General features: G+C 46.2%; 1 protein-coding gene across 2 annotated transcripts in view; it reads right to left on the reverse strand.

Annotated features, from left to right (window-relative positions):
• The window catches only part of EMB (embigin), a 40850-nt gene extending 15889 nt beyond the window's left edge, over positions 1-24961 (reverse strand). For both annotated transcript variants that reach the window (XM_054575289.1, XM_054575288.1), the window contains exons 1-4: positions 24835-24961; positions 14987-15085; positions 994-1180; positions 674-762 (exon numbers count right to left, since the gene is read on the reverse strand). In XM_054575289.1, coding sequence (XP_054431264.1) covers positions 674-762; positions 994-1180; positions 14987-15085; positions 24835-24946 — 487 coding nt within the window. In that variant the 5' untranslated portion in view covers positions 24947-24961. The remainder of the gene's footprint in view (positions 1-673; positions 763-993; positions 1181-14986; positions 15086-24834) is intronic.
• Between the last annotated feature and the right edge of the window lie 1631 nt (positions 24962-26592).

Genomic DNA, 26592 nt, shown 5'->3' on the forward strand with positions numbered 1-26592 from the left:
GTCACAGCATGTGGGTTTTATCATGAAGATAATTATCCAACTCGAATGAGTAGTTTTTATTATGCGTTTGAGATCTTTAAAGTTTTGTTTTAATGATGGAAGGGGTAAAATACTTTGATTTGTCTGGTTCCGCCAGGGAGAGCCGTGGATTAGGCTCTGGGGTTGTCCCTAACTCAGTGAGATCCAAGGCAGGCAACACTTTTGCATCTCTGTATTATTTTTAAATTTTATAGTACCCCTAAATTTCCACATGTGACACATATTCTCCCAGTCTAGGAGTGCAGTAACTCAGACACTGTTATGAACATTCCGAGTTTACTGGGATGGATGGATGGATGGGTGGGTGGGTGGATGGATAGAGACAGACTGCCCGACAGAAACTGAAGACTGCTGCGATTTGCGATTGACCTGGCAGCCCTTCGCTTCTAACTAACGCTGGTGCTTAAACTAGGGCAGGGGAGCGCAGTGGGAGGGGATCGGGCAATAGAGATCTGACCGCTGGGCAGACGCTGGGAAGCACTATTTTAAAGGTTGCCGCTTACAATCCAACGGGAAGCATATTATGAATTTCTTTCAGTTGCATTATGTGTAGTATTGTAATAATAATTTAAAAATTGGGGGATTTAGCATTCTTAGAATCCTGGTTATAACTTTATAAGTTAGTAGTACTGACCTCTGAAATTAAATGTGCCCCTTTGTTTCTTCTCCTCTTGAAAGAAACAAGAATAACTTCCCATTTGTTTGCTATTAATGATGGTGAACCTAAAGACAAGTTAAGTTATTAATACGGGCTTAGTTCTCAAAACACTTCTCAATGAAAATCAAAAGACATAGCTATTAATCAAAATTTAGAACAAAATTCTGTCGATATGCAAACTTGAATATTAGCGGACCATTCAAGCGGTAACAAAGGAAAGAACGCCAGTCAACAGAAGTGTTTACAATTGAACTAGCGGTTCCTCAGGAGCGCACCGGTGACAGTTTGGTACTCACGCGTATTGGGAGTACAGGACTCCCCCGGCCGCCCTGATGGAATAGCCCTTCTCCAGCGGCTCGTCATCCTTTTTCCAGGACACATTCACCGAGTTCAGATCCCCGGATGCTGTGAACTGGCACACGAGTACTATATTCGAAGGTCTTTGCAAAGTAATATTTTTTTCTACTGCAACACTGGAATGTCCTATTAACCACAAAAAGAAACAACAACAAAGATGACACTGTCAGAGCTACATTTCAGGGAAATCCGATCCAGTCAACAGTGTAAGTCACCAACAGTTCTGCTCTCCTGAGACAGCTTCTTTATGTCACATGCCTTCCAAGAACTGTTTCTTCGTCAACACAGATTTGGTTTCCTTCATCATGCTCTTTCCTAGGCACAGCTGAAGAGAAGCTTTGTTAAAACGTGAACAGAATTGCGAAAGCCGCCGGCTGCGACATCTGCCTCCTTCAAATCTCTAGCTGTCAGGACACGGGAGGGAGAAACCCGTGCAGAGCAGCCTCAGGGGCCCTGCCAGAAACGGGGCCGCTGTAGAAACAACCAAACGAGTGGGGAGAATCATTCGCAGTCATTACAGGAACATTCTGTGTATAATGTTCCTTTGTGTGACCTACGAACTCTACCCAGACTTATTCCTTAAGAACTTGGAGGAAGTGGGTAGAGATACAGATCTAAGGCAGAAGAATTTAAATATCCATCCTGTAGTTCTGAATTGTCCCTCAATTTGAAATATCAACACAAAGCCCGGAGGCGATTTATCTATATGTAAATATATAGATACAGAGATAGAGATGAGATAGAGATATGCCATTTATGAAGGATACATAGGACCAATTGTTTTCTTTATTCTGAACAGCGGTAAATCAAAAAAAAAAAAAAATCAAGCAAGTACACTGCCCTACCTAAATGGACCCCTGGTAACCAAATAATAAAAAAGGAAAACTAGAGAATTCCAGCAAATAAGTGAAGAAATGTAATGCAATGATGTTGTAATCACTAATGAATCATGGATCTGGGCATTTTGTATCTACTGCTATAATCACCTCCCAAACAGAACAGCCCACTACCTAGGAAGTCATCTGGGAATAAAGGAGCAAGGAGGTCCTGAAACTGACTGAACCTCTAGATCCAATGACCGGTTTATAGGAAATACCGAGGAGGGGAAAACATGTTAAACTACACCCCGTGGAGGTAATCAACAAAAGCCGGATTATGAGAAGACTTACGAGATAAATCATCTGGTTTTCTTCAACAGATACATTAGAAAAGGGAGAGTAATAAGCCTAAAAATGATAAGATGCTGTAAGAAACATGCCTTGGAGAAAGAAGTAAAACTAAAACTACCACATGTAGGAATGCACACCTAGGTGATAAAACCATTTTAAAAAGCAAGGACGGGACGAACAGAAGTCAGAGCAGCGGCGGCCACTCCCGAGGGGAAGGAGGCGGCCACTTGCAGAGGGACCGCGTGGCGCAAACACACCTCTCGACCTTGTGCTCCCTCCCATGGCCTCTTTGAGAGGAGAACGCAGAACCAAAATGCAGAAAGAAAAAAAAAATAGGACTCAAATAAATGAACATGAAATCACTTTTAATTGTATCTAAAACTTTACAGAAATGCTTCGTGAAGCAACAACCAGGTGCGAAGTTTGCAAACAGTTAAGAGCAGCCAGTGAGAATTGCTTTGTGAGCACAGGCTGGAAATAACTGCTCACGTAATTCCAAAATTGCTGAATTGAATTTTACGCTCAAAAAGAAAAGGAAAAAGAAACACATTAGATATAGTAAGACCTTACATACCAATTATATAGGGAAAACACTGAGTCAGTCAACTGATACAATTTACACACTTCAGCACAATTTCTGCGCATCTTTTATGCATCAGAAAATATCCTGGATACTAGTAACAGAAGAAAATGTTTCAAGATTTACTCTATTTGGTCTTGAGCTTATTTTCTGTAAGGGTTCCTCACTTCACCTTTAGCCCTGGAATACCCTCAAAAAGGGGTCCCCTCTCTGTGTGAGAGAAATCTACTTGGGTAGTCAGTTTCAGGGAGGAGTTCTCTGACGTCACCCCATTCTCATTTCGGTAGAGCCTGTTCTGGTGTTTACACACATAACAGAAAGTGTTTTCTCTTAGGTTAAAAATGGCCTAATTGTTTAACCTGACAGCCTCCTTTCAGAGCTGATGTTTTATTTGCCGTTGCTGAAATATTAGACATTGCCAGAAACTATGACTCCTGGAAACTCCCTCAGCTTTGCGTCTATTTCACAATCGAACATTTTGCTGGCCACGCCAGCTCTCCCCCCTACCAGTAAATGCTGATGTCCGTTGGGACTTTGCTCTCTGGCCTCTTTACGTTTTGCCTTTCTACTACCAGGCTGGATTTACCGATTGTCTCTCATATCCTTTATTTTCAAGATTCTTGGCTCCATTGAGACATCCTTCTTGGTTCCCCAGTCCCACAGGTCTAGGTGTGCACTGAGCACTGAACCCTAGACGCCCCAGAGGTCCTTCCGATGCAGGGTATCCAAGGGAGATGCACGGGCCTTCCCTTCCCCTGGCCTGTACTCTGAGTCACGTCCAGGAGAAGGCAGCAGATTCTACCTCTGAGGCGCCACGCCAGCTCACCTGCTTGTCTCCCACCTTCTTTACTCGGCCGTTGTTGGGATTCTGTTACACTAACCCCAAAATAACGGCACCGTGGTGTATCGGATATTTTAAGCTGAAGGGTCTGAGAAAACAGCAGAAGCAGAAGGGCAACTGTAACTGCCCCCGCCCCAAGCCCTCTCGTCTCCCCTGAATCATGCCATAAAGCCCTCAGGCGAGAGGTGCCCTCTCTGGGCCTGGAGGGCAGGCGGGAGCATCCTCATCTCCAAAGGCCCAGGGACGCGGAGAAGAATCCTGCCACCCAGGTCTGGTCCCCGAGCCTGTCACACGGATGTCCGCCTCTCTGGCCCCGCGTGTCCTCCACAGCGTCCACCAAGCCAGCGTCTAACACTCGGGTCACTCGGGTCGGCTCCTTCGGACATCGTTCCCTCTGAAGGCACCCCTGTCCCGTGAAACACGTATTAAATAAATGTGTGTGCTTTTCTCCTGTCACTCTGTCTTTGTTGGTTTGACTTTCAGACCCAGTCGGGGCCTCAGAGGGGGAAGGGACACTTTTCTATCCTTACACCTTCCTGCTTTTCCTCCAGGACCAGACAACGGCCTTCTCGCTTGTCTTGGCTGCAGATTCTCTTCCTCCGCATATTTTCTGTAACAGCACCAAACGTATGCTTCTAAAACTGCCCAGATTAGACACCTTTCTTCTGCCAAAAAAAAAAAAAAAGGTATCTTCTTTTTCTGTGGTTTTTGAACTTGCTCCTTTTATTTCTGTCCTGGAATTTACACTTCTTTTTTTTGGTTTTTGAGGTTAAGGACACAACATGAGTTCCGTCTTAACAGATTTTTAGGTGTGCAACAGTTTTGTTATCAAGAAGCACGTGGTGTACAGATCTCTAGCTCATTCATCTTGCAAACCTGAAACTTGGACTAATTCCTCCCCACTCCACCCCACCCCCACCTCTGCCCCAGCCCGGACCCCCACCATCCTAGTTTTTTTGCTTCTATGAGGTTGACTACTTTAGGTCCCTCCTCTCACAAGAGCCAAGACGTGGAAATGAAGGGGCCAAACTTTAACACTAGGTCAAGCCTGGGCCGAAACAAGAAACTAGAACAAACAATACCCCAAGATGAAGGGAAGAATTAGAGCCCCCCCTTAGTAACAAGATAGGACAACGGCTGAGCCTTGACTCAGACAAATAGCCCATAAAAGCAGGGTCAGAGCTGAGGATAAGGGAGAAACAAATACCAAGAAAAACATATCAGGGTGCAGCCCCCATGCAGCTGGGCCAGAGTTGACAAGAATGAGGAGGAGGCATAGGGCGAGGGTTGAGCCTTGCCTCAGATACACATCCTGACCAGAGAAAGAGTAGGGGGCCCAGTAACAGCCTTGAACCTAATCAGCAAAAAAAAAAAGAAAGAAAGAAGCTGCCTATTGCTAACTGCCACTTCTCGCCCTTGTATCTTGCTTGCTTGCTCTGCTTATAAAAACCCGTGTACCCTTACAGCGGTGCGCCTTTTTCCTTTCGAGGGAAAGGTGGCCCCTGCGCAGGTAAAACTTGGCCAAATAATAAAGAGTGTGTGATCAAACTCTAATTTCTGAGCTCATACTTGTGGGGATCGTAACAGAAACAGTCCACATGACTGCTGATGGAGGAATGGCCCACACATAGGTGGTGTTATACACGCAATTGAACACCAGTCCATCTTTAGAAACGGGGAAATGCAGCAGCATGCGACAACAGGGAAGCAGCCCAAGGGCCCCACTACAAGTGAAACAAGCCACCCCAGGAGGACAGACACTGCGTGACCCCTCCCCCGACCCCACCCCCGCCCCGCCCACACGCGGAGGTCTGCCTTCGACAGTCCCTGCTCCTGGCACTGCGTCTTTGTTGGAACTGCATGGGTCCTTGGAAGGCTGAGCTGCTTTGGTTTATTGCCTTGCTGGTGTGTAAAAGGAAATCTTAACTCGGAGAGAGGAAAGGGGCCTCAGGAGGTCAGGATGCCTGGGACACGCGGTAGAGAATCCCAGGAAATGCTTTCACATGTTGGAAAACTCCGCTCAGACACTGCTTCAGGAGCCAAGTCTTTGGAGGCCTCTCTGAGCCTCTTCCCCGGGCCTGAGCTGAATGTCACTCGCTACTGCTGGCCCCTGCTCAGCCCAAGTCGACTCCGGCTGGGCCACCGTGCTCAGGGCGGGAGAGCCGGGCCCCGCTGCCAGCTGTGCGGCTGCAGGCGGCCGTGGGGGCTGGGCACGCAGGGCACGCTCTTTTGACTCTTGTGCTATTTCTGACTCTTTGGCACCTCGTGGGGCTGGTGACAAACCATTTCCTTGAGGACAGACTGGCAAGGAGATGTGCCAGCATTGTCACTCCTCGCAGGACAGATTATACAGCGTCACATACACCCCAGGAGATGATGCCAGGCCACTGCGCCCTTTTTGGTGATGTGGCTCCCTGGAGCCTCCTCGCACAGCAGGAAGCTGGACTATGAATCGTCACCTCCGTTGTACAAGGCAGCAGCCCAGTGTCTGGGGCGCTTCCACGAACATTATTCACAGGACAAGACCAAATGTCTGCATATTGCACACCTTGGTTCTCTCGTTCGTCAAATGGGATAACACATATTTCACGAGACTCCAAAAAGGATTAGGTAAACTTTTTCATAAGAAAAGTTTTAGTAATGTGTTAGTTGCTAAATAATTTTCCACTTCTCCTTACCCTTTATTTCGTTGCAGAATGTAACAGCAGCTACAACACATGTTGCTGGCAGTTTTATGTTGACTCTTTTCATTTTCTCTTCAGAGCACTTCTGTAAGTACCGTAATTGTCGTTCCTACTTCTCAGGTGAGGAAGCTGAGACAAAGAGAAGTGACTCTCTTGCTCCAGAGCATATATCGATAATGACAGAGGCGAATCCCAGATCTAAGGGCGGCTGAGTCCGGATTCTAATAACCATTACCAGCTCTCACAGAGAGGAAGCTCTCATGACGGCGGAGTTAACTTCACTGCCTTCAAACTCCTGAACCAAGGTTTAGAGGGAAACAAAGTGTTCACAGAAGATGAGGCATAGCAGCGCAATAGCAGAGGAGGGGTGTGATCGATACATCTTAACAGCTCGCCCCTGCCACGACCGCCTCTGTGAGCGCTGCTGAGCAGCCTCTCTCTACAGACTTGCTCCCAGCCCGGTGGATGTCTCCGTCTCCTGTACTCTCAGGTGCTCTACAGCTGCCCTTCCTATCCAAAAGCATCAAAATACGTAAAGAGACTTTTATCCCTAGCTTTAAAATACTTCTGTGGTTAGCCAAGACACTAACATGTCCGCTGAACTCAGTTACAAAAGCATCGCTGACGCCCGCCAAGGCCGAACCCTTGTGCTGCTTCTGAGCGGTGCTTTAAAAAGACCGTTCTTAGATTCACACAGGAATTTACATCTGTCTAAACACTTTTGCTTTTATAGTTAAAATTTTAAAAGTATATGGACCTTCAAGCAATTTGTAACCGTCAGAAAAATGACAAGTTAGACCTTAGTGAATCCATCCAGGAATCATTTCACTTGAAATAAGTCTGCTGTGATGCCCTGGCTGTGGCTTATTTGGTTGGCGCATAGTCTCATAACCAGTAGGTTGTGGGTTTGATTCCCAGTCAGGGCACACGCAGGTGGCAACCAATTGATGCTTCTGTCACACATGAATACTTCTCTCTCTCTCTCTCTCTCTCTCTCTCTCTAAGCAAAGAAAAAAAAAAAGTCCTCAGGAGGATTGTTTTAAAAGTCTACTTTGACCCATTATGAGAGAAAAAAAATGGAAAAAGCCAATTAAACGCAAAGGACAGTGTTTCCAAACATGCTTTATTTAAATCAGGAAGTCTTATTAAAAAGAGTTAAGTGCACTACAATATATAAGACTCAATGTCAAGAAAATGAACAACTAAATTTAGAAATGGGGAAAGAACCTTAATGGATATCACTCAAATAGCCAACAAATATATGAAAAGGTGCTCAACATCACTAATCATCACGGAAATGCAAATCAAAACCACAGTGGAAAAATCACTGCACACCTCTTAAAATGGCTATTATCAAAATAACAAAAACCCACAAGATAACCAGTGTTGGGGAGGATCTGAAGGAAAGGGAACCCCAGCGCACTGTTGGTGGGGTACATCGGAACGGCCATATAGAGGACAGTACAGAGACTACTCAAACAACCAAAAATAGAACCTCCATAGTATCCAGCAGCCCTGTTTCTGGGTACGGAGCTAGAGGGAACAAAATTGGGACCCCTAAGAGATCCTGCAAAGTCATGCCCACTGCTACGCGGTCAGAACGGCCAGGGTTTCAAAACAACCCAGCGTCCATCCACAGAAGAACAGACAGAGAAGCTGTGTGCATACCCAATGCATACGATTCAGCCACGACGAAGGAGGGAACCCTGCCTTTTACCTCAACAGGGGTGAGCCTGGAGGACAGTATACAAAGTGGAACAGCCACACAGAGAAAGACAAACACTGTACGATCTCACTTACTGTGGGATCTAAAAAAAAAAAAAGGTTGAACTCCTAGAAGCAGAGAGTAGAAGTGTGGGCAGGGGAAATAAGGAGACGTTGGTCAAAAGGTGCGAAGGCGCAGTTGCGTAAGATGAGCAAGCGAGGAAGCTACTGTGCAGGCACGAAGACTATACTTAATATTGTACTGAACATCGGGAATATGCTTGGAGAGTAGAGTTCAGGTGTACTCAGCCTGCACAGAAAACAACTGCATGAGAAGGTAGTTAATTAGCTTGACTATAGTATCATTTCACTATATATAAAAGTCATGTTAAATGTGTACACTGTAAGTGTATGTAATTTTTAAGATGTTTTTTAAAAAGAAAAAAATTAACTGTAATAGATCTCAAATGAGATCTAAATCACCCCTGGCAATACAATACAATACCCTAAAAACATTCATTATCCCCAAATTAATCTACAGATTCAGTGAAAAATCAGACCAATGCCCCCCAAAGTATTTTTTGTAAAATGTGATTCAAAAATAAAAATGTATATAAAAGAGTAAAACTCCAGGAAAATACAAAAACCTATTTTTTAAAAACAAGAGCAAAGATTTAAAGATATATCAATGTTGCGAAAATTAACATTTATTTTACTGAGGCTGGAAAACACCCAGAAACTAATGGAATAAAATAGGCAATGTTTTTCAGATTGCAAGTCAGAAACTGTTTGTGGATTATGAATTCAACGTAGGAGATGCCATCAAATTTTTTTTTTTTAAAGAATTGGAAGAGAAGAGAAATTATCAGAGTGTAACATCCCTATTAGGTGGGGGTACAGCCTGATGGACGTTTGGTTTGGGGGTGTGTGCACGTGAGTGGTGCCTTAGGTTACAGGTAAATTGACTTCTTGCTTTGCCTAGCGCTGTAAGAGACTGAAAAACATTGAAACGATGGAGAAACCATAGCCTGTGGGAAGTTGGAAAATCATTTGTGTGGTATTTCAAAGCTGCAGGACAAAGAGCTATTCAATAAAGAGTGTTGACACGGTAACTATGTATATTTAAAAAATGGTAATAAAGTTAGGGCCTGTCACACACAATACACAAAACTGCATTTCAAATGGGTTAAAAACTGAAAGGTAAAAAATTTCTCTGAAAATACTTCTTCAAAAATAACAGGAAAAAACTATAAATGAAACTTCTTCACAGTAAAGACCACACATAAGTGTTTAAGGACAAGGGGGAGATAATATTTGCAACTTCTATAAAAAGTACAGATTAGTATGTCAAATTTTTAGCTGTCTAATTTACATCAACTTAAAAATACATAAACCCAACAGGAAAATGGATAAAGGATATTGACCAAACACAAACATATAAGTATGTCCAAGTCCAAAATGTAAATTAAAACAACAAATATATAGCTTTTTATCCGTGTGATTGCAAAGACCAAAAAAAGTGCTGGTCAAGATCCAGAAAAAAAATATATATTCAAATATCAGGTGAGGGGAATGGGTAAACTCAAGATATTTTGGAGGGCAATTTGCAAGTACCTATTAAAATAAAAATGCACATGATTTCTGGGTCAGCAATTTTACTTTGTGAAACTTATCCAAGGGAATGCACACAGTCATGCTCAGAGAGAATGAGAGAGAGACATAAAAGTGTTCATTGCTACATGGTTTACAACAGAGAATACGTCAAACAAAGTAGGGTCCATGAAGAGAAAAATGTCTAGGTAAGCTGGTAAATTTCTACTGTGTACACAAGTTAAAGAAATAAGCTAGTTCCATGTAATATGGCTAGATCTCCAAGAACTAGTGTTGAATGATCACAAGAAGCATTTTCAGAACAATACATCCGGGTTTATACCAGTAACATGAAAAGAACACAAAACAATACTGTGTGGTGCTCTACAGTTTCCAAGGATACCTGCATACACACACACCCACACTGAAGAGAGGGAAAGGGAGCGGAGACAGAAGCAGTGGGTGTTAACAGAGGCTTTGACTTTCTGTGATGTTTGGTTTTTATCGGCAGATGTTCTGTTTGGCTATTTTTTCAAACATGTGTTGTCCTTTATTTATTTATTTTTTTTTGGATAGTAGAATATTATTTTCTCATGTTTTCCTATTTCTTCCTTTATGTCCCTACCTAGTATTTCTACATCTGAAGTTCTGGACTCGTGATTCCTACGGCTCCTTGACTCACTCTCGGCATCAGGATGCTTCATGGCTCCTTCTGCTTCTCTGGCAAGCTGGCCCTCAGCAGGATGGCATAGCCTGGGTGGACGACCCATGTCTCCACAGACATTTTTCATTTGCTTTCCTGCAGGAGCACCACGTCCTTGGGCCCATTGCTGTGTTACCAGCTTGGAAGCTCCTGCCTCGTGCAGGTAGTGCACATGTGTGATCCACACCTCACTGAGAGCAGGTCTTTGCCTTTGACTACTCAAGGCGGGTTTTGTGTGTGATGCAGTAGAAGACTAAAGCCCAGACTCCAAATGCTCACCCCTTGGGGTGGTCAGCTAATTTTCCCCCTTATGCCAAACCTCTCACACCGTGTTTATATCCGAGGAAGGATCAGCTTCTGTGGGGTTGCAGTTCCAGCTCACCTCCTGGCCTAGGTTCAAGGCTTTGTTCTTACGCCTGTGGCTCTTAAAACCTCAACTGCCCTGGACACAAACTCAAGGGAATCCAACCTGACATCGGTCCAGAGGTTTAATGTCTTGGTTCCCAGTTTCAGTTTGTGGAAATTGTCTTGACTTCTTTGTGTACTTAGCTCTGTATTTGAAAGAGTGCTTGCTTTATTTTACATGTTATATTCCCTCACTGGGACAGGAGCTGTTCAGATTCCTTGAGTTACTATATTGCTGGAAATAAGATCATGTTTTAATATTTTTAAATGAACTCATTATTACTTATGTAATTGAAATAAAATATGCTAAATACATATCAGAGAAACAGAAACAGTACTTACCGATATGTACTTTCCTGAAGATGTGGTTTTTGACTTAATTTTGAAAGACTGGGAGGATGTGAACATCAGCAGAAGGGAAGGACAAAGGTGGGAACACAACCCTCAGGTTCCCGGTCCCACTCACGCTGGGAGGCCCACGCCTGTTGCTCAGCACCGCAGCGGGCTTCGTAGCAAGCTTCTTTATTCAATATTAACCACCATGGGATTGTTAAATCACGTGTCTTTCCACGTTGCAGGGACAGGGGGCAGTTACACGGCTACCTTTCCTGACCTTGACTAATCTTTTCAAATTTTACTCTGTATCTTAATATACCCACCTGTACCTCCAAAGATAGCGCTGTCTCCTTCCATCTGTCCCACACCAAGAACCATGTCACGCCAGCTGCTCACGTCTCAACACGGTGAATAAAATGCGCCACGGGAGGACCTACACCAATGTTACCGGAGTGGGCAAGAAGCCTGTGGCCTGTGCTTTGATTTTAACCTCTAGCTAAACTATAACACATTGACTGAGATACCAAACACTGCAATATGCAGAGGCAGAGGGGAAAATAGAAGCAACAGTAAAGAAACACTCCAATTGCTGTAAACAAACTGAATTCCAAGTATTGACAATGGGAAAGTTAGTACAGCAATGTAAAAATAGTCCATTATCGAAAGATAGTTTTAAAAATACAGCGATATCAGAAAGAAAAAAATTTATTCTTACGTCAGTCATACCTTTATAATATTATCTCAGCGAATGCAGTTTCTAACACAAACCTATTTAGAAACAAGACAGTTAAAATAGCTTTGATTTCATTGCTTTTTAAAGCTTCTTACCTAAAGTAGGTACCAGTAATTCAGTGATGCTAGTGGAAGATGCTGTAATTGAGCAGACAGAAAAGCAGCGTGGGATCCCGGGAAAGGGCATGGCTTCTGGTGCCAGACCACCTGGGTTCGAGGCTGAGCCCTGACTCACCCCTGTGACCTTGGTCAGTTCACGTCCTCCTTTATGCCTCCTTTCCCTCATCTGCAGATTACAAGTAATAATAATACCCACTGCATAGGGCTGTTAGGGGATTAAATTAACTTGTAGGTAGGAATATGTGCAGTCACACGCTGCATGATGACTTCCGGGGCAGTGAGTGACCGACTGCCTGCAGGCACGAGGGCGGTATACCAGACAGCCTGGCGGAGACTAGGCCATGCTGTCTGGGTGTTTGTGTGAGTGCGCTCTTGGGCAATAACGAAACTGTCAAATGACACACTTCTCAGAACGTATCCTGGACTTTAAGCAATGCATGACTGTGCATGGTACATAGTCAACACCATGTTCTTATTAAGTAAAAAATGAGTTGCCCTGAGTGGTGTGGCTCAGTGGATTGAGTGCCGGCCTGCAAACCAAAACGTTGCTGGTTCGATTCCCAGTCAGGGCACATGCCTGGGTGGTGGACCAGGTCTCCAGTAGGGGGCATGAGATAGGCAACCACATATTAATGTTTCTCTCCTTCTCTTTCTCCCTCCCTTCCCCTCTCCCTAAAAATAAATAAATAAAGTCTTTTTAAAAAGTAAATGATTAGTAAAAGTTTAAAAACATAAAATAATAACCAACCAGGCTTTCACAAATCAAAGTCCAGGCCTTTCATTCTCCCAGGCGCTCCTTGGGCTGTATTTCCCAGTGTGAAGCTCCTCTGGTAAGTTCAGTATGGTGAGAACTGGGCCAATGTTATCATGTTGGTACAGAATTTGCAACTAATGTATTACACTTGACTTTCTCTACAAGAAACATTTTATCCTAAAAGAGAGATCAACTGGCCAGAGGGAATGAGAAAATAATATTAAAAATAACTGTTGTCAGCACCATTCACAGACAAACTTGAGTAATGATATAATCAATATTGGTACAAATCGAATAAATAATGCTATAACAATACGAAATCATTCCATGTATAAAGTGAGTTAAAAACCCTAGTTATAAACATGGGTTTCCCTCGCATTCTATACTCTATAGTCAATTACGGTTCCTAATAAACATAAATACATCTTCAGGTTTAAATTCTGTATTTCAGTAAAGGCAGTTCCTAGAACCAAACTCTCTGATAAGAAGGTAGCCAGAGCAACAAACTGCAGTAACCGTAACCATCCACATCAGAGCTCAGAGAGCCAATGTTTCCAAATACATGGCCAAATACATGACAGAAGAAATTATATCTTTTCTTCTGTCAAACAAAAGCAAATCTGGATTTAAAGGAAAATTTGATTCAAAAAGTCTATTGCCATGGAGAAAATGGCCTAAACTTTGGATCGGCAAGCATCTCAGAGTCAAACAGAAACAGGCCTTTCTTTTCCAGGGCGGGGAAAGCCGGCTCGCACGGAACCTGGGAGAGGAGACCAGGCAGACAGTGTGACCGCGCTGTGCCATGCGCACCGCGACTGCTCCAACGTGGGGTGAGCCGAAGTTCAGGGCCCGAGTGGGAGAGAAAACGGCCTGACTAAAGAGTGTCAGGCCAAGGTGAAGGTACCGAAGCAATGAATTGTGAACACTTAATCTCTCTCTTTTTAAAAAAAATATTTTTTTTACTTACTTTTAGAGAGGGAAAGGGAGGGAGACAGAGGGGGAAAGAAACATCAAGGAATGGTTGCCTCTCGTGCGCTCCCTTCTGGGGACCTGGCCCACAACCCAGGCATGTGCCCTGACTGAGAATCGAACCAGTGACCCTTTGGTTTGCATGCCTGCGCTCAATCCACTGAGCCACACCGGCCAGGGCTGAACACTTAATCTCTTCATAACAATGAGAATGCTGGTTTCAATAGCAGAATGAAAGTGTGGTCAGGAGTTAAACCCTGCTAACAGTTTAGATGAGCGAAAAAACAGCCTCACATCCACCTAAAAGGCTGATCTTGCTCTCGCCATGGGCACCTTCCTTCCCCAGGAGCCAGCTGGACGGGGTAGACAAGGACGGGACATTGCCAACATTCCCGGGCTGTTCAAATCCCGGGCTGTCCCTGCTCAAAGAACATGCAAACCTTTTCACATGAATCTCTCTCAACGTGCAAAAAGTAAAAAAGCAAGTAACAGGAGTGTGGTAATTACTTTCTACAAGTACGAATAAATTGTAAATATTGGAATGGGGATATTTGCAGATGGACAGAAGTTGTACAATGTCATAAAAACACTCTACCAAAAAAAGCTCAGAGCAGACATCCCATTGGAATCCGCTTGGGGAGGGAAAAGCCCACTTTCTATTCATGTTCAGCAGAACTACGGAAACAGTTCTTCACACCAGAGGACAAAGACTGGACATATAATCAGATGAAAGTTGTTATTGACACAACAAGCAGGTTTAAAGTATTTTAAATGCTTATCAAACCTTTAACACTGTTACTGAAACAGGGAACTACTCCCACTTGGTTAAAGAACTCCGCGACAATTTTTAAAACACTGGCATCCAAAGCCAGGCAAGGAGGCCGCGGAGCTGCGTGTCAGCGCAGAACTGATGCTATCATTGACTCACCCACGGCAGCTTTCAGTGACCTGCCTGAAGGTCTTTCACTGGACACAAGACTTCTGTTAATGCACAGTGATCTGAGTGGATATACCCGTGAGAACTGATGAAAAATAGGAGTATCCGCAAATCACCGTGAACCCTCTTCTCCTCCCACGGAGTGAGAAAAGCATCCCTTCCCTCTAGAACCGGTCTCAGCCTTCCCGGTCTGGACTGGCTGCCTCCTGCCTGCACAGAGCACACCGTCCGCACGGCATTAGACTCGCATTCTATACTCTATCGTCAATAGTGTAAGGCACCATATATGCTGGACAGACACTGCAATCGTATCTGGGACTGGTGTGTTCCTCCCACCAGACCGTGATCAGGGATTAATTAAAAATAACAACTTATTTGGCATTGTATGATTTGAAATATGATAGTTACCCGTCAGACCGGTCAGTGATATGTTATGACTCTCCAAGGAAAGGTTGTAGTATCTTGCCAGCCTTTCTTCTCGAACAGGAAGACTTGTAAATGGTGCAGCTGTGAAAAGAAATGACATGTGATTCTATATTCTCATCAAGACTCTAAAGCCTAGTTTACAACAGCTAAAAGGTTATATACTATTAATGAAAAATAATGTTTTCAGGAAGCTCTGATTCACTGGGTCTTGTATGTACCACGGATATTCAGAAACATATCAGGCATTAAGTGTGACCAAATGTCCAATCGTTTCTATGTTCTTTTTTTTTTTTTTTTTGGCTGAAAAATCCCTATTGATTTACATCAAGTGGCTTTACAAAAAACTTTCCTTTTCTTATCCTACCATTTGTAATCTCTCTATAAAATGTGAGTGTAGACATTGAGGGCTTAGATGAGAGCGGCGGAAAAAGAAAGGCAAGGCGGGCGGAGAGGTGAGAGGAGAGGAGGGCTGGCTGACCAACGTCAGGGGCGTTAAAAGGCGCAGTGTGGCCTGGGCGCCGAGGCCAGGGGAGGTGGCGGGACACACAGTGAGAGCCCGCGTTGCTCTTCCTTGTCCAGCTGCGGCCACAGGACTGTGTTCCCCTCTGTCCCTTACAGCGTCTGCTGAAAACCTGGATCAAGGAAACAGGTGTTGCCTCCCTGCCTTGCTCACCGCCTCAGAACTCCGCTTCCCTGCACCAGCTACTATTTCTTTGACTTGAGGGCCCCGGACCTTACCTCCCCTAAAAACTACTCCAACTCTAGCAAACAAGTCAAAGAAAAATAAAGGCTTGTTCTTGTCAACTGGGCTGCGTTCCTTAAATTTCATTCAGTGTAAATTAATCCTGGCCTTTTTTGCTGCATTTCTTTCTACTTCACCCAAAAGTTATTTCCAGTTATTTCCTCTTCTTTGTGTGAAAACTGTTATCAAAGTTAGAGCTTGCTTGTGTCCCTCTAGCTTACACATGATGTTTACAATGTTGCCTAATCAAGGAAATCTAGGGAGCCAAACCTAACTCTCCAATCAGTTGTGTTCCAAAGGCTCCATCCCTTTCGCTGCCGCTTGGGAAGGTGGAACGCATGTTCCCATAAACTTGCAGGCGTGTCCAACCTTTTGGCATTTGAAGAAGAGTTGCCTTGGGCCACACATTAAATACCTTGCAACATGTCATCACAAAAACATCTCATAATATTTTAACTAAATTTACGATTTTGTGTTGGGCCCCATTCACAGCCACCCTGGGCTGCAGGTGGCCCAGGGGCCGTAGGTCACACACTCCGGCAAGCAATCCTTTAGCAAATTAAAGACCCAAATCACGCTATGCCCGGCAGTGACCACACAGGGGAATGTGCCCAGAGTGTCTTGTGGGCTCTAAGAAATGCAAAACCTTTCCTTCACCCACATTTCATGTCCATTTATTCCCTCTGTCTCTCCCACCCACATGCACACAAGGGCACACACACTGCCAGAAAGGCTGTATCTTTTCCTAATAAAAATCCTTTTTTTTCCTCTTGGGCATAGTTCACTGAGAGGTTACAATTAAGACACAGTGTCGGGAAGGCCAAGGCAGAGGCTGGGGGCGGGAGGCGGACGGAAGGAGCCGTTCTCCTGTGGCCTCGGGTCAGTGAAACTTGACCGACGGAAGATCTGAGATCTCGGCTTCCTTGCCGGGGACTTCTCTCAGCCCGGCCTCCTGCCCGACGGAATGCACCGGCCCTCCCCACACCGCCGGTCCCTGAAGCAGCCGCAGGCCTTTATTAGTGTCAGCCACCCTGTCAGCAACAAGAAGTCACAGAAGCCGAGAGAAACGCTCTCTCTTATTCTGACCCCTCTCTCGATGCTGCTGAGGAGGATGAGGCTGACGTCGGCCGGTCCCTGGGGGCTTCGGGAATCACAGACACAGGTTAGGCCCCCAGGGAGTGACTGAGAGTCATCAGAATTTTCGAGCAGCACCCGCGCTCAGCACCGACTGCCCCAAGCCTTCCCGTGTTACACAGGTTGGCGCTGAGCAACAGAGTGTGAGGCCTGACCGACACCATTGAGGGACCCCAGAGGAGGAGGGGAGAGAGAGGGAATGGGGGGACGTGAGCTCTGAGGCTGTGGTCCACCATGACCTGGAGGGACGTGCTCTCCAAGGTTCTGGTTAGAACAAGCGGGGAGAGGACTCTAGGCTTCGACTGGGCGAAACCTAAGCAAATAGAAGTTGAAAGAATACAAAGGAAAAAGAAAAACCAAGTTTCAAGAGTAGGGAAGTGTGTGTAGTTCCAGAATAGCCTGGCTGTTGTGACCACTCCTGATCGCCAGATCCTATAGTAAAAGTCCAGTCGAACCTGTAAGAGTCAGCCACCGCCTGCGTCCTAACTTCATATGCCCTTTAAAGTGTTCATACTGGCCGGGCTCCGGATACCACAGAAGCAGCCCCGAGTGCAAAAGAACATGTGTAGCTGTTGTGATTTTTGCCCAGGGATGAGTCCCTTTAAGAAGGAATTGATACAGAGATCCCACTGTGCAAAAGCAGGACATGCTACAGAAGGTGCTAGGATAGTGAACGTGAGACATTCTTTGTTCAGCCAAGGTATTTTTTTAATCAAAAACAGTGAGAATATAAACCTTAATGCTTTTAGTTGCCAGGAGCCTGAGTCAGCAGACACTGGTATTTGAAAGAAATTGGCTGGGAATTCTGGCAGACGTGGATTAAAAACCTCTCTGAAAGGATTAGCCTGAGTCATAAAAAGAAATACAAAAGGGAGAGCCAGGAACTCTGGATCCTAATCTGCGTTCTGTCGCTGACTTGTTGCGTGAAGTTTCACTCCGTGGAGAAAGCAGGGAGGGGGAGGAAAGCTGTATAAAACTGAGCGGCAGGGCAAGACCACACACGCCCTCCTCGGGTTAGCGCCTCCCACGGCTCGGTCGTGGCGGGAGGTTTCCACGTGGCGGGCTTTCATGGGCAGCGGCAACACCGCGGACAGACAGGGCTAACACCTGAGAGTTGTCCCAGAGAGTAACAGATGTGTTTTTCTCCCTCTGTGGGGAGATGAGGCATGAGGGTGCTGCATCACAGGACTGAGTAACACCCTCATTCTCACCTGTTCAATATTTCATTGGAAATGGCAAAATGATACCCCGTTAAGGATCCTTCCCACACTGCATTTTAAAAATGATCATTGCTGGAGGGACTTACTATGTATGCTATTGGCATTTTCCAATGAAACGAACATGCTGTAATTTCTACTTTAGATATTAAGGTGACATTTTTGCATATTTAATTTTGGGGCCCCATTAAACTGAAGAAAATTGGGAAGGAAAGAAAGAAGATGAGTAAGACTAGAAAATTGCTTTTATTTAAGTCAGAAAATAAGTTCAACTGTACCTGTTAAAGAGCAAGTATTTTCTCTAATCCCTCCCCCCAATTTCTTTCTTATACACAGGAACCTCAGTTCTCAAACTTAATTCTTTGTAGAAAACCGTTCAAGGAGAGATATGTTCCAAAACTGAATCCTCTTTGTCTGCCACTTGATCGACGCATGACTGATAACACAGGGTTCAGCATGAAAGAGTTTTCAGGTAGAGAATTGAGACCCAAAGTTTTGTTCGACAACCGAGACATATTTTCCATGAACAACTTGGTCAAGGACTGAATTGTTGTTTGAGAATCAAGACGTTCAAGAACTGAGGGTTGACTGTATTTTTAAATCATGGAAGGGTCTAGACTTCACTTAGAGAAAAATGTAAGAAAAAGCTATTATTTGGATAAATTTCATTACTTCATTGTCTCACTCACATAATGTATGGATTGCTAGCTATATGAATGATTCAAAGTATTTAAGTAAATCTTCATTTCAGCATTTTGATGTTTAGCATATTTGATATTTTGATATTTGGGTTGCATATAAATGTGCAACCCAATCACAGAAACACTATAACTTAAAAATAGGTCATTTATACTATTTATAACACCGTTTATTTGATTGACTTTTGGAAATCAAAATACACTTTCACATGGAAGCAACTATATATCACCAAGCCAAGTTGTAAAGGCCATTTAAGCCATGATGTGGGTGAACTATAGCATTAAAATATCTAATTGCCAATATTGCTTATAAACTGTGTTTAGAGTTCTGCCTCTGGGGTCTGGGAATACAGTATTCCTTTCCCCTGTCTGTAACCGCAGTGGCAGACAGAGGCGGGTTCCCAGACACTAAACTCCACAGAGAGTTTGTCATGAAAATAGCCTCCTGATGGGGACATTGTCAGTCAGACTCACAGGGTTAGAAAACAGTTCAGATGAGGAATTCGTGGGGTGGTTTTATTTTTACATAATATGGGAACTATTGGGTAAGAGGGTCATTTTTAGACTAGTTAAAAAAATAACCATTAAAAAGCCTAATGACAAGAGCCATGCGCACTTTTACACAGCCTCGTACAAGTAGTTTTAAAACTTGTTCATACAGGAATATAAGTTGATCTTTTCCTAAAATAGGATTTTCAAAATAAAATATATTTTCAAGGACAGCGTGGAAACTTTTATGTTTCAAACTACCCCTGCATAGATCATTAGGATATTTTAACAGTGAAATGAATGCCAAATGCAACTCTTTAAAAATAAAAACCCGAAAGTTTGACTAGGATTTCTGCTCTTTCTATAGACAGTAGGGGTCTACATTGTTTCAGCCTCTAGGTCATTCTTCGATAAGACTTAGATTTTGTTCAGTGTGTCCCCACGGGGTTGCAGGAGAGGGGGGTGGAATTTGCCCTTCCCTCCCCCACATCTGCCTGGGACATTGTGCAATGTCTGGAGACCACTCTAGGTTGTCAAACTTAGGGGAGGACACTGTTTCTATCCCATCACATTCGTTTCCTAGAGCTCCCGTAACAAGTGACCACCCGTCTGGTGGCTTAAAACCACTGAAGTGTGTCCCTCTCGCGGTTCTGGAGGCCGGAGCCTTTCATCCGGGCGCAGGGCCACGTGCCGAAGCCTCCGGTCAAGTCTGCTCCCGGCCCCGCCCCGCTCCGCGTCCTTGGGCTCCGGGCGGCATCACTGCCAGCGACAGCTCCATCTTGACAGGGCCGTCTTTGGCCCGTGATTCTGGGTCTCTGCATCCACATCCCTCGCCGTCCCTTCCTAAAGACGGCCGTCCTGCGGCCCACGGCCTGTCCTGATCGAGCGCGGCCTCCCGTTACCTTGGATACATCTGCAAAGACCCGGCTCTCCAACCGGGTCACTTTCGGACACCAAGGGTCAGGAAGCAACCCTGTCTTTTTGTGGGACGTAATCCCCCACCCACGCCACAGAGCTGCTGCCAAGCACCACAGCCCCTCGCAGCAGAGACGTATCCAGCCCCAAATGTCAATACTGCCAGGGCTGCGGAGCCCTCGTTTCAAAACAGGCGCACCCTCAACGCTCACTCTGGAACATGCCGCTGTGTAACGACCTTCAGCAGCCGCGCGGCCCGGAGGTCCTCGTCCCTCCCCATCGCACAGGTGTGGAAGCTGGACAGCACGGGCATTTCTTGCAGCCCTGTGCCTTTTTTCCCCCTAAAACTAAGTATTTATTTAGAACAGGAACGGGAAGGGCTGGTGCTTCATCCTCTTCACCTTCATCCACCTCCAGCAGAGCCTTGCTGGGGCCTGAGCACCACCCTCCCCTTCTCCTGAGCAGGCCCCGCCCCCAGACGGCCCCGCCCCCCAGACGGCCCCGCCCCCCAGACGGGGCGGGGGCGGGGCCACTCTGGGCCGCAGGGCGTCTCCCTCCTCAGCTCCCCGCCGTCCCTTCTGATAGGGCCCAATTTTGAGGACCTTTTCGGAAAAAGCACCCATGGCGGGATGGAATTTTGAAATGCAAAAGAGGAAGCCAGTCACAGTTATTTGCCAGCTCCAGGCCCTTGGCTTCACGAAAAAGCACTTCAGGCTTCAAGGCCAATCAAATATCACATCTAAATTCCTTTTTGGACCCGAGGACTAAGTAATTATAAGGCTATAAAAAAAAGAAAGATTCTGTCTTGGGAGTAGGGCTACATTAGCAATGGCATAACCCCAGTCACTTTAAAACTGCCAGAAAAATAATTTTCAGTTCAAAGAATAACACCATTTTTAAAGCTAACACCGATTATTTCTGTACCAACAGCACATTATGTGAGATATTTCCGTATGCGCAAACAGCGACTACTATTAGGGACAGAGAGATTGTTTTTAATGAACATTGTGAGGTTTCCTTTCCCGTGTCAATGTGGGAGTCCTCACCTGTTTATTTCTCTGTTTATAAAATGCTACGAAGGGCAATGTTCTCAAGTGTGAGGCCTGTACACAGAGGGAACGCCACAGGATTCCGTTTCGCGCGGGCTCCTCGCCACGCGCTTCGCCACTGTTCCGGGACACACACTCCTTTGGAAATCGGAACCTAATGTCACACGCTGAGGGCCACCTCTCAGCTAGTCCTGCGGTTCAATGTCAGACATCCTCAGAACGAGGTGAAACTCCTTTTGCTTCTTGTCACACAATCTCACACTAACAGCACAGTTTCAGAGACAGAATCTTCGAGAATAAGCGGGTGGCCCCAGGGCCCGGTCCCCCCTAAAACGCCACGCGCATTTCCTGCTGAGGATCCCAGGTCCGCCAGGCGCTGCCGTGAAGTCGGGGCAGCCTGTCTATGCATTGCCGCCTCATCTGGGCCTCCACAAACGTCCTTTTGCTGAGATGTACGATTTAGCAAAAGGCGCCAGCTCAGAGCCACGTGTGGCCGTTCGCGGCCACGTCCCTCTCTCCTCCTTCGCTCTGAACAACCTCCGTCTCGCCTGCCTTCTAGGGCCTTGATACTTGGGAATGTAGCGGCCTGGTGCCGTTGTCACATGGTGAGGACCAGAGTAGACCTCTCCAGCAGGAACCCCGCAGCTGGGGCTGTGTGCTCATTGCATCCTGTCGGGTGGCACGTGGTTTTTATCTCCCTCTTCATTGATATTTTTCACTTTGATCATTTGGTTAAGGGCATATCAGGCAGGGTTCTCCTCTATACATTTATTCTTTTTTCCTTTTCATTAGTAGGAATTTTGTGTGAAGTGACGTTGAAACTATGGCATACTCTGGGCCTTGTCAAATTTTCACCTGATTCATTTAAATAGCTCTATCAGTATGTCCCGTTATTACCCAGTGGGCATTGCTCCGCGGCTACTAACGCCTGTGAGAGGGGCCGTCTGTGCCGGCTTTGTCCTTCACTCTGGTGCTGTATCCTTTTGACCCGGCCCACCATTCCTTGAGCACCTCATTGCTTTCTGGTACAGCATCTTACAGGCTTATCTTATCCTTTCCCCCACCCCAGTCCCCAAACCAGCCGTTCCTCCCAGAAGTCCTAGTTACCCGGAGGAAAGCAGGGGATTTAGAACCAGGGTGTGGTGCTAAGTGTGCTCCCAGCAGAGAAGCCCCAGATGCATCGGGCAGGCCGAGCTGAAACTCCACCCACACACACCCACACCCACTCACACCCACACAAACACAGCCCTGGGGCTGTGTCATTCCAGATGTTCAGTATGTCCATTGCAAATTACTGCCCGGCAAACATTTTTTAAAGGATAAACATGACCCATTCTCTTGATTGATTTGTTCCCTCACATAGTAATAACAGTGATGTTTGAATATGCCTATTTAAGTCATATGTCTCCTTTACAAAGATATTTTGCATTTCTTATTTAACTGAAACAGCCTAAGACTTATGGCGAACCCCTGTGCCTAACTTAATTCCAGGACCCACACTCTGCCAGCAAGCACTTCAGCTCCAAACAACACACACTGCTCTGTGTGTCGTTTGTCCCAGACTGTCATAGCCATACCCAGTTATCTCAGAGCAACGGCTGAGTATTGTGTCCAAGAAAACAAGCTTTGGAGTTGGACCTGCTCTACTACTTAATTATGTGTGCTTGGGCAATTATTTAACCTCACAAAGTTCCAATTTCCCCATCTCAAGTCAGGGTCCATGAAAGCCAACACACTGCACTATAAACTGCAAAATGCCACAGCTGTTACCTAATAAATACAAAAAACCGCAACCATTTTGTAATATTAAAATTTGGCCCTAAGTCTTTGGTTTATACAACACCTTTATCTAAGTAGTTCAAAGCACCTAGATTTTTAAAAAAAAAAAAAAAAGCAAAGCAGTAAACTTCACAATGTCCTTCAGGAAACAGGAAACTCAAATCTCATGGCTATCAATACAGAATCTATAAAACAAGACGGGGTTGCCTGACAACTTTTAAGTCTTCCTTGAAATTAGATGCTAATTTCATGCCTTTTTTAAATGGCACATTCTTCCATAGAGAAGCTAAAAGGACATCACTGGCAATGTATACATACATATACTTCATTTGCTAATGCGTTCCACTTTTGATTGTTTCCTACTTTTCTCTCTTTAGGAGTCTACTCTGAACATCCATTTAAACTCGGCTCCCTGGTGCCAACAGAATAAGCAACTACCCAACAGCGCAACCCCTGGGCCACCTCATTTTAAAGCAGTGGTTTGCAACCTGCTTCAGATTACATAATCAAAGCCACAGAGGATTTTCAAAGCCCTGATGTCCCGGCTGAATCCCAGGCCAGCAGAATCAGCATTTTTGAGGACATATGCCAGGTAGCACTTTTAAGTTGCCCGGGAATGCCAACACACAGCCACGTCGAGAACCAAAGTCCTGGGACCAACCCAGAGTGCGGGGGTCCTCATATCTGCCATATCCTGGGGTGAACAAAGGGACCAAAGAACCAAGGGCAGCCTGAGCAGGAAAAATGTCCTTGCCAACTCTTCACAGGGGACGTGAATAAAAAAGAGACGTGGGCGAGGAAATTTAGAAACGGAAGCAACTCGAATGTTTTGTCCATGTTGTGAACAACTAGGCTTCTTAGAGAATATTTATTAAAAAAAAAATGGTCATATACTTTGATTATCTTTCCATCTTTGTAGTATATGATGAAAAATCTATAGGCCCATAAAATGAATCCCTATGAAAAACTAAAAACCCTGGGTAGCATAATATCCCGATTTTAGTGAAATGATGGACAGTATTTGCCAACTTGAGAGGCAGCCTATTATTCTACCTGGCAGCTAACACTGCAATTTATAACGCAGGAGTGTGCCTCAGAAAATAGGTTAGAGGGAATACCTTTACCACAAAAAGTAATTATAAACAGGTGAGGCTAAAAATGGCAAATTTGGTGGTGTTTTTGATAACGTTTTGCCCATAAATCCCTTCTCCAAAGTGTCTTTAACAACACCACCACAAAAAACTTCACTGCCCAAGACCATGATGTAAAAGAATACACTGCAGGCGTTCTGCGTTGTGAGGCTTTGTTTGGTCGGCGGGTTGGCATTGTTCCACATCCTCAAAGCCAACCCACCTGCCGGGGAGAGAGTAAGTGCTATTTAAGCCTTACTATCAATTCAAACGAAGGGAGTTGGCGTTGGGGAGCGTGCTTTCCGATACGGTCACCTTTGCAGAGGCCGGTCTCTCCCTGCGTCCGCCCACGCGCGCCCCGACACCCTACGCCCTCTTCTCAGGAACACCGAGACACTGCCCTACTGCCGACACCCCCGAGTCGCGGGGGGGACTGTGGGTTCCAGATTTACCACCCATAACGGAGGCCGCCGCAGTCCCCTCGTCAGACTTGGATAACTCAAGCGTGGCCAACGGGAGGCGGCGGCCGCCGCTGTCCACAGATGTCGCCAGCATCCTCGCGCCGCTCCCCACCGCCGTGCCCCCGCGCCGGCCATGCCCCCCGACGGCGGCGCCCGCCCTCCCGCGCCCCTTCCTGCGCCCCCCTCCACCCCGGCTCGGTCCTTCATTCGTCACACCTGGGGGCTGGCCGTCCGCCAAGCTCGGGCGCACGGCAGCCAGAAGGCACAGGAAGAGCAGCGGCCGCGACGGCGGCGCCCCGGGCCCCCGCAGGCCTGAGAGAGCGCGCATGGTGCCGGCGGGTCCCGAGCGGTCCTCGCCGAGGGCGATCTTCGGGTGCCGTGGATGCCTGGAGTCCCCGCGCGCACTCGCAGGTGGCCCGGCGCCCGGTGTCAATCCCAGGGACCGGGCGCGCGAGAACAGGCGGAGTGGGAGGGGCCAGGCGTCCTGCCCTCCTCCCCCGGAGCTCGCTCGCTGCAGGCGCCGGATGTGCGGTGGCCACTGCCCAGGGCGGCCTCCTCCAGGCTGTGGGGTCCAGGTCTGGGAGAGAGCTTGCTGCAGACGCGGGGCAGGCGATGTCTGTCTAAGCCTGTCTAACCCATCTGCTGGGACAAAAGTTGAAACTAACTCTATACTAACCATATATATCTAACGATGTTACCTTATAACATACTATAATGTCTGCAGACTATTCTCTGAAGCTCATTTGAAGCAGGTCCGTGTCTGTACTTCGATGGGACAGATGAGAGGATGGAGAAAGGTTTGCTGCTCCCCTAGTGCCTGGGTTATTAAGGAGACATTTGGTTGCCCTAGAAGAGGCGCTATCCAGCTGCCCTGTGCCCTGGCCTGGTCTTTCTTTGCTCTGGGTACAGGTGGCACACGCCGTCTGCTCCAGTCTCCGAAGGCTTAGCCAGTTCTCTCCAGACTGAGAGTCCCGAGGCCCTGGAGTGTGTCTGCTTTTCTTTTCCTTTTGTTCCCTTGGCCTGACAGGTTTTGAGGAGCCACCTGGAGCTCCAGAAGCAAAAACCACCAAAACTGGCTATTGTCAACTGTGCAAAGCTGTTGACCTGAGTCAGACTTGAACACTGTTTATAGTGCTATTTACTCAGCCAGGCTGTAACTTGGAATTTTCAGTGCTCCCCACCAAATAAAATAAAACAACTCAAAGCTACGGCTTTGCCAGAGAGGGGAGGGAGAATCTCCATCGTATCATAGAAGACTAGTAGGAGCTGATGATTCCCCAGGTTGCTATAATGACAGAGAGAGATCTGATTAAGATAACTCAGACCCCTGGGGAGAAGGGGGAGGGGCGGCGCCGGAGGAGGAGTTTGCCCAGGCGGTTGAGGGCGATCTAGGACTAGGACAGGACTGGCTGACAAGCTGACTCCTCCAGAGCCAACGGAAATAAGAAAAGGTCTGGCCCCTGAGCTGGCTCTCTCTCTGGCTCTCCTTCCTCCAGGATCCCTGGATGACCGAGCTGCAGCTGCCTGCGTTTCCCAACGGAGGTCTTTCGGATGGGAAGGAACTCGGGCACAGCCTGGGATCAGGCTGGCCTGGCAGAGGGGCAGGTTATCCGTTGGCCGTTCCAAAGGGGACGGGCTCTGGGGCAGAAGCCGGCCATTCTTCCAACATTGTGTAGTTTTTGTACCTTATGTTGTTTAAGGTCATAAACCAACCCTGTAGAAAAAAGATAACTAAAAACTAACAGGGAAACCACTAGAACTTGGTGTTAGAGTTTGGCTTTAACTGATGGGCTTAAGGTAATAAAGTTGTGACTTGATAGGCTGAAGTGACTGCTATTGAATAAAGACTTCTTTCCTTTGTGACCGAACCTTTGCCTCTGAAAGTTTTGCCTAGAGGGCGGGAAGGTGGGGGAGGGTTGGGGAGAGGGGCCAGGAGGGGCCAGCAGGACCCCAAGAGCTATTAGGTAACACATT

The sequence above is a fragment of the Pteronotus mesoamericanus genome, unplaced genomic scaffold (genome assembly GCF_021234165.1).
Source record: "Pteronotus mesoamericanus isolate MK-2021 breed Mesoamerican mustached bat unplaced genomic scaffold, CSHL_Meso_final contig_29, whole genome shotgun sequence".
Taxonomy (NCBI): Eukaryota; Metazoa; Chordata; class Mammalia; order Chiroptera; family Mormoopidae; genus Pteronotus; species Pteronotus mesoamericanus.